General features: G+C 39.1%; 1 protein-coding gene across 1 annotated transcript in view; it reads left to right on the top strand.

The window, feature by feature from the left end:
• The first annotated feature begins 204 nt into the window (after positions 1-204).
• The window catches only part of FAM81B (family with sequence similarity 81 member B), a 76,408-nt gene continuing 67,722 nt past the window's right edge, over positions 205-8,890 (top strand). The window contains exon 1 of the mRNA XM_010340365.3: positions 205-278. Coding sequence (XP_010338667.2) covers positions 205-278 — 74 coding nt within the window. The remainder of the gene's footprint in view (positions 279-8,890) is intronic.

The raw sequence follows: 8,890 nt of genomic DNA, 5'->3' as shown, positions 1-8,890 counted from the left end.
GGGAAACACTATACAGGGGAGCAGGTTTTGGCAGAAGAGGATTTGAGAGAACATCAGCTTATAGCCATTAGGTTTGGGGGGGATCATCAAGGTAACAAGTACAGAAGTCCAAGGATTGAGCTCTAGGGCATTTCAACATTCAGAGGTAGGTGAGGGGTTTCCAAGAACGCAGGATTTTCAGGAAAGGTCTAGGCAACTGAGATGATGGATCAATCACTCAGAAGTCAGGGAGATGAACGAGAAATCCATTCAAAGGAGCAGCAGAAAAGTGAAGAGAAGTAAAGGAAGAGTATCAGGGACAAGACAGCTGTCAACTCTGTCAAAAGCTGCTAAGGGGGCAAGTAAGATGAGGACTGAGAATTAACCACTGGATTTATGATAAACAGGTCAGAGGGGATCTTGACAAGAGAGCAGTATCAAGGGATAGATAGAAAGCCTCTACCCACTGGCTCAGCGTCCGGAGATTCTCTAGGACTTCTTTAAGAAGTATTTCAAGCACCTCTTGATTTAATGTATCAGTTGTGCTGAGATAGTTGAGAAATGTAAGGAGAAATATAAGGATGAAAAAAAAAAAGCCCCTGTCCTCAAGAAACTTAATCTCTCTGTAGGGGAGAGGGTGAGCCCACAGCTGACTCTAAATCAAGGCAGCCAGGGCTACGTTACATGGCCAGACAGTGTCATCATCCTGTGCTTCTCGTGCTTCCTCATACTTTCTTGGCTAAACCAAACCCTGATTAAATGCATCTCTCTGCTTACTCCTGCCTGTATCTGTACAGCAGAACATGGCTGGGGAAAACAGTGGTTCAAGAGCATCTTTGTCTACTTGGGTTGCCCCAACAAAATATCAAACTGACTGGCTTAAACAACAGAAATTCATTTTCTCACAGTTCTAGAGGCTCAGAAGTCTAAAATCAAAGTACTGGCAGGTTTGTTTCCTGGTGAGGCCCTCTTCATGGCTTGCAGACCCTGTGCCTTCACATGGCAGAGGGCTAGTGATCTCTCTTTCTCCTTCCTTCTTTTTTATTTTATTTTATTATTATTTTTTGAAACAGGGTCTTGCTCTGTTACCCAGGAGACGCTACAGTGGTGCAATCATAGCTCACTGCGGCTTTGACCTCCGAGGCTCAAGCAGTCCTCCCACCTCAGCCTCAGCTGGGACTATAGGCACCCACTGCCACCATGCCCAGCTAACTTATTAATTTTTTTTGTAGCAATGAGGTCTCACTATGTTGTCCAGGCTGGTCTTGAACTCCTGGACTCAAGTGATCCTCCTGCCTCAGCCTCCTAAAGTGCTAGGATTATAGGCATGAGGGTGAGCCAGGATACCAAGACTCTTCTTCCTCCTCCTCCTACTTCTTTTAAGGCCAGGCTTCTGTCAGAGTGGGACCCCCCCCATGACCTTGTTTAAATACAATTACCTCAAAAAGGCCCTATCTCCATGTACAGTGACATCGGGGGTTAGGGTTTCAACATAAGAATGCAGAACACCATTCAGACTGTAGCAAAGAGAGAAACTACAAAGAGAAAAATATAAGCAAGACTTCAGGGAATGTTCCTGTGCAGAAAAGGAACAAATTGAGTGATAACTGGAAGGGGATATATTATAGGATCAAGAGAAGATTGTTTATTTGTTTTAAGGTGAGTGGGAGACATAAATGTATGTTTACATGCCAATGAGAATGAGCTAATTGAAAGGGAAGATGGGAAAATCCCTGGAGCAATGTCTTTGAATAGTTGAGAGGGAGTAAGATCTGAGGACCACTGGGCCATTGGCCCTAATGAGGAGCACAGATGGTTCATCTGCTGAAACAAGAGGAGGCAGAATATATGGACAGGAGTGCACATATGTCATGGAAAGATGTGGCAGTGGGGATGAAGCTTGTCAAAATTTCCTTCTGATTATTTCTGTTCTCTTGGAGAAGTAAAAAGGAAAGGTTAGCAGGTGACAGGGTAGTTGATGGCAGTTTGAGGTCAGAGGAAAAGGCATGAGAGCCACATAGGCAAGTAGAAGAGTGATGAACTAAGGAAATCTGATACTATCATTGCCAGGAAGCATCAAGGACCCACTTAAGGTTTGTGGTGGTAAATTTTGAGACCAGTCAACATGGTTGCATGTTTTCTCCCAGCCATGTTCTGCTGCAAAAATACAGGCAGAGTAAACAGAGAGATGGATTTAGCCTGGGTTTGGTTTAGCCAAGAAGAAGAGTGAGAAGCACAGGATGGTGAAACTGTCTGACTATATAATGTAGCCCTGGCTGCCTTGATTTAAGAGTCAGCTGTGAGCTCAGCCCTCTCCCCTACAGAGAAATGAAGTTGCTTGAGAAAAGGAGACTTTCAATATTTTCTTAATGTTCCCAGAACAATCAATGCCTTAGGAGATGCTGAGAATTGTTCCTAAATAAATGGTTCTAGAAATCATAGAGAATTCCCCTGACGCTGAGTCAGTGGTAGAGGTTCCTAGAATGAGAGCTGTGGTAACGGGAAACAGGCCAGTTCCAAGCACTAGGAGATCGGCTGAGGCCATTCAGAAACAGTATGTGGAAACTGGCCTCTGCCTCCTTCCACAGGCAGGGCTTTTCACAGCTAAAGCACAAAGGCTTTCATTTATTCATTTACAGCTATTGAGTCCCTACTAAGAAACCTACCTAGAAAATTCAGCGAAACAAACATGGTTAGACCTAAGAGAATGTAAGCTAACATTTATTGAGTGCTTTACTGTGCTCTAGCCCATTTTAACAGCTTTACATATCTGATTAATTTTCATAATCTTATATTGCTATGGAATTATTAGTATTGTGCTATTATCATCATCCATTTTATAGGTGGAAAGCAGGATTATAGCATTTTGCAAGACTATCCAGCTGGTAAGCAGCAGAGAGGAGAGATGAATTTGGTAATCTGGTGCCAGACTACCAAATTTCTAACTACTTTACCAGGTGATCCATATCATCTCCCTCGAGACTAGAGAAGTCAGTCACTCAGCTTGAGGGAAATGAAAATATGCCATGCCTCAAAAATACCCCATTCACTGAAACAGCAACCCTAGTCTCTCCACTGAGTTCAAACATAGAATGGAAGAGAATGGAAGTCAAACCCCCACACTTGAGCGGAATTCAGTATGATGCATCCCAGGAGGAATGGTACACAAGACTAAGGGTCAGCAGGCCGGAGGTCTGGTCAGTTTCATCAGTTTCTTCAGAGAGTCATTTGACTTCTCTGAACCTCCTTGTATTTTTATCTGTAAAATCAGAATATTCACACCTGTGCGGCCTCCCTTATAAGAATCATGAAGTGAATCATAAAGAATGTCTCCTAAATATTAAGTAGTAAGCACATTAGAGATTACTAGAAGGCCAGAGCAGACAAAATCAGAATAGCACAAGGAAAGTTGAGAAGCCCTAAGGGAGACCCAAAGGATAGCCTAAGAGCTCCTGAGACAACAGGTAGGAGATGAGGCAAAAGCAGAAAAGAAAGCAAAGGGAGTCAAGGAGGACACACCCTGCCAATGACAACTGGTTGCTTTGGCCCATGGTTAGTTAAGGCCGGTTCAACAGAAGACACCCAGGGTACTGGCTGTCAGTGGCTCAAATACAGTTATATATTGCTTGACAATGGTCAAACAATTGACAGGTTCTAAGAAATGTGTCAAGTGAGTTCATCGTTTTGTGATTGTCACTTACACAAACCTCCATGGAATAGCCTACCAAAGAATAGCCTACCAAACACCTACCTACACTATATGGCATAGCCTATGGCTCCTAGGCTACAAACCTGTACAGCAAGTGACTGTCCCAAATACTGAAGGCAAATGCAACACAGTGGTAAATATGTATGTATCTAAAGATAGAAAAGGTAGAGTAAAAAATACGGTATAAAAGATAAAAAATGGCATACCTGTGTAGGGCACTTACCATGAATAGAGCTTGCAGGACTGGAAGTTGCTTCTTATGAGTGAGTGGTGAGTGAATGTGAAGGCCTAGGACATTACTCTAGCCTGCTGCAGGTGTAAGGCTGTACACTTAGGCTATACTATATTTATTTAAAATCTTTGCTTTCATTGATAATAAATTAACATTAGCTTACTATAATTTTTTTACTTAATAAACATTTTAATTTTTTAACTCTTTTGTAATGACACCTAGCTTAAAACAAACATATCATACAGCTGTAGAAAAAAATTTTCCTTCTTTATATCCCTATCTATAAGCTTTTTTCTATTTTTAAAATTTTATGATTTCTAATTTTTAAACATTTTCATTAAAAGCTAAGACACAAACACACAGATTAGCCTAGGCCTATATTGCCTTCCATTTCTTGTCCCAAAATGTTTTGTTGAGAATTTTTGCATCGACACACATGAGGCATACCACAAGCCAAATACGATGACATGTCAAAAAGATCCTATGCCATGATCAAGTGGGATGTATCCTGGGGATGAACAGATGGTTCAGCATATGCAAGTCAATAAATGTAATACATCACATCAAAAGAATGCAGGAAAATAAAACCAATATGATCATCACAACAGATTCACAAAAAATATTTGACAAAATTCAACATTGCTTCGTAATAGAAACTCTCAACAAACTAGGCATAGAAGGAACATACCTCCACACTGTGAAGGCCACATATGACAAATTCAGAGCTACCATGATACGCTATTGCCCCTGAAGATCTTCTAGTGGGACAAGAAAAGGAACACAGTGACATTGATGACCCTGACCCTGAGTAGGCCTAGGCTAATGTGTGTGTTTGTGTCTTTGTTTTTAACAAAAATATTTAAAAATAAAAAAAAATGGGGTAAAGTTGAAAGCCGTTTTTCTAAGAACTTGAACAAGAGAATGCCCACTTCCACCACTTCTATTCAACATAATACTGGAAGTTTTGGCCACAGCAATTAGGCAACAGAAAGAAATAAAGTATATCCAAATTGGCAAAGTGGAAGTCAAATTGTCTGTCTTTGAGGATGACATGATCTTATATTTAGAAAAACCTGACTCCACAAAAAACTCTTAGACTTAATAATAAATATTAACCCTTAGACTTAATAAATTAAGTAAATTTGCAAAATACAAAATCAACATACAACAATCTGTTGCATTTCTATATACCAGTAATGAACTAGCTGAAAAAGAAATCAAACAGCTACCAAAGAGACAAAATGTCTAGGAATAAATTTAACCAGAAAGGTGAAGACCTCTACAATGAAAACTGTCAAACACTGATGAAATACAATGAAGAAGGGACACACACACACACACACACACACACACACACACACACAAATGAAAAGACAGCCAATGCTCATGGCTTGGAAGAATTAATGTTTTCAAAATGACCACGCTACCCAAAGCAATCTACAGATTCCATGCAATCTCTGTCAAATTACCAATGACATTCTTCACAGAAATAGAAAAAAAATCCTAAAATTTGGAACCACAAAAGACCCTGAATAGCCAAAGCAGCCCTGAGCAAAAAGAACAAAGCTGGAGACACTATACTATCTGACTTCAAAATCTACTATGAAGCTGTAGTAGCTAAAACAACATGGTATTGTTGTTTTATAAAACAGACACATAGACCTGTAGTAGCTAAAACAACATGGTATTGTTGTTTTATAAAAACAGACACATAGACCTATGGAACAGAAATAAATTCACATATTTACAGCTAACTGCTTATTGACAAAGATGCCAAGAACAATATAAGGATAAAAGGACACTTTCTTCAATAAATGGTGCTGGGAAATGGAATATCCATATGCAGAAAAATGAAACTAGAACACTATCCATCACTACATTTAAAAAATCAACTCAAAACAAATTAAGGACTTAAATGTTAAGACTTGAAAGTATAAAACTATTAGAAAAAAACAGGGGAAACACTTCAAGACATTAGTCTAGGCAAAGATTTTAAAGACTTCAAAAGTACAGGCAATGAAAACAAAAATAGACAAATGGGATTATATAAAACTCAAAAGCTTCTTCACAGCAAAAGAAGCTATCAAAGAGTAAAGAGACAATTATTAGAATGGGAAAAAATATTGACAAACTATTCATCTGACAAGGGATTAATATCCAGAATATACAAGGAACTCAAACAGCTCAACAGCAGCAAATCCTCTGATTAAAAAGTGGTCAAAGGGCCAGGCATGGTGGCTCACACCTATAATCTCAGCACTCTGGGAGGTTGAGGTGGGTGGATCACCTGAGGTCAAGAGTTCAAGTCCAGCCTGGCCAAAATAGTGAAATCTCATCTCTACTAAAAATACAAAAATTAGCCAGGTGTGGTAGCATGCACCTGTACATCCAGCTACTAGGAAGGCTGAGGCAGGAGAATCACTTGAACACAGGAGGTGGAGGTTGCAGTGAACCAAGATCACACCACTGCACTCCAGTCTGCTCAACAGAGCAAGACTCCATGCCAAAAAAAAAAAAAATGGGCAAAGGATCTAAATAGACATTTCTCAAAAGAAGGCATACAAATGGCCAACAGGTATATGGAAAAATGCTCAAATGCTCAACATACCTAATCATAAGGGAAATACAAGTCAAAACCACAATGAGGTACCACCTCACCCCAGTTAGGATGCCTATTACCAAAAAGACAAAAGTTAACAAATGCTGGTGAGAATGCAGAGAAAAGAGAACACTATGCACTGTTGGTGGGCATGTGAATGAGGAGAAGCAATATGAAAATCATTGTAGAGGTTTCTCAAAAAACTAAATATAGAACTAATATAAGATCCAGCAGTCCCACTACTGGAAAGAAAATCAGTATACCAAAGGGACACCTGGATTCCCACATTTATTGCAGTGCTATTCACAATAGCTGAGACATGGAATCAATCTAAATGTCCATCCATAGGTGAATGGGTAAAGAAAATGTGGTTTATATGCCCAGTGGAATACTATTTAGCTATACAAAGGAATGAAATCCTGTCATTTGCAGCAATGTGGATGAGCCTAGAGGACATTATGTTAAGCAAAATAAGCCAAGAACAGAAAGATAAATACCGCATGTTCTTACTTACGTGTGGCAGAAAAAAAAATTGAGCTCATGGAAATAGAGAACAGAATTGTGAGGTTGGGAAGGGCAGGGGGAGAGGAGAATGAGGAGACAGTATTAATGAAAACAAAATTACAGCTAGAAAGGGACATGAGTTCTGGTGTTCTGCAGCACTGTAGGGTGAGAACCGTTAATTATAATTTACTGTATATTTTCAAAAAGCTGAAAGAAAAGACTTTAAATGTTCACAACACAAAAAAATGACAAATGATTGAGGTGATGATATGCTAATTACCCTGATTTGGCCATTATACATTGTATATATGTATCTAAATATCACTCTGTATCCCATAAATATGTGCAGTTACGTGTCAACTAACAATAAAATAATAATAATAAGTATAGTGTAGTAAATACATGAATCAGTAACATAGTTGTCTGTTATCATTAGCAACTATTATGTACTGTACATAATTGCACGTGCTATGCTTTTATACACCTGGCAGTGCCTTAAGTTTGTTTACACCAGCATCACCACAAACACATGAGTAATGCATTGCACTGGAACATTATGATGGCTACAACATCACTAGGTAATAGGAGTTTTTCTTCTTCACTAAAATCTTATGGGACCACCATCATATATGTAGTGTGCCATTGACAGCGCCTGACTATACACTCCTTGTGTGAGTTAAAAGTAAGTACCCCTTTTTCAAGACTCTTTTACTTCCATGTTAGAAAACTATCTTGACTTTCTTTGTTAAAATATTTTCTTGATACGCCAAAAATTATTGTAACAAATATGAACATTTACAGTGTTACCATGAGAATGGTACCCCAGAGGGTTGTGTAGTGCACAACACACAGTGTTTCTGTCTTAGATGACCCTCAACTCTGACTATCCCACATCGCTGACCACCATGTCAGGATTATGTCTTTAGGTCTACATTAAACATATCATAGTATAAGGCCACTTTTAAGATTGAAATTGAACATTTTTAATTTCTGTGCTCTTGTTAGCCCTAGAATAGGAAACATATTTGAAGATTATTGGCTTCTGGGAAGGATTTTACATATACATTTTAGACAAGTGGGAAGCTGTCTTAGTCCATTTTCTTCTGCTATAACAGAATACCATAATCTGGGGCCTGGCACGGTGGTTCATACCTGTGATCCCAGTAGTCTGGGAAGCTGAAGTAGGCGGATCACTTGAGGTCGGGCGTTCAAGACCAGCCTGGCCAACATAGTGAAACACTGTCTCTACTAAAAATACAAAAATTAGCCAGGCCTGGTGGTGCATGCCTGCAGTCCCAGCTACTTGGGAGGCGGAGGCATGAGAATTGCTTGAACTTGAGAATCGGAGGTTGCAGTGACCCCAAATCACACCACTGGACTCCATCATGGGCAACAGAGTAAGACTCCGTCTCTCTCTCTCTCTCTCTCTCTCTCTCTCTCTCTCTATCTATATATATATATATGTGTGTGTGTGTGTGTGTGTGTATGTATGTATACATATATATGCACACATATGTATACATATACATTATATATATGTATTATATATGCACACATATGTATACATATGCATTATATATATGTATTATATATACACATATATTATACATATATATACATATATATACATACATGTATACATATATATTTATGTGTATATATATACATATATACCATAGTCTGGGTATTTATTTGGCTCATGATTCTGGAGGCTAGGAAGTCCAAGATCGAGAGGATAAATCTTTGTGTTACATCATAACATAGCAGAGGGAAATAGGCATGCAAGACAGAGAGAGAAACTAAGCCAAATTCATCCTTTTTATCAGGAGCCCACTCCTGGGATAACTAACTCATTCCCACAATAAGG

This window comes from Saimiri boliviensis, chromosome 1 (genome assembly GCF_048565385.1).
Source record: "Saimiri boliviensis isolate mSaiBol1 chromosome 1, mSaiBol1.pri, whole genome shotgun sequence".
NCBI classification, from domain to species: domain Eukaryota; kingdom Metazoa; phylum Chordata; class Mammalia; order Primates; family Cebidae; genus Saimiri; species Saimiri boliviensis.
The sequence above is the reverse complement of the archived record's forward strand: the minus strand, read 5'-3'. Positions and strand labels throughout refer to the sequence as shown.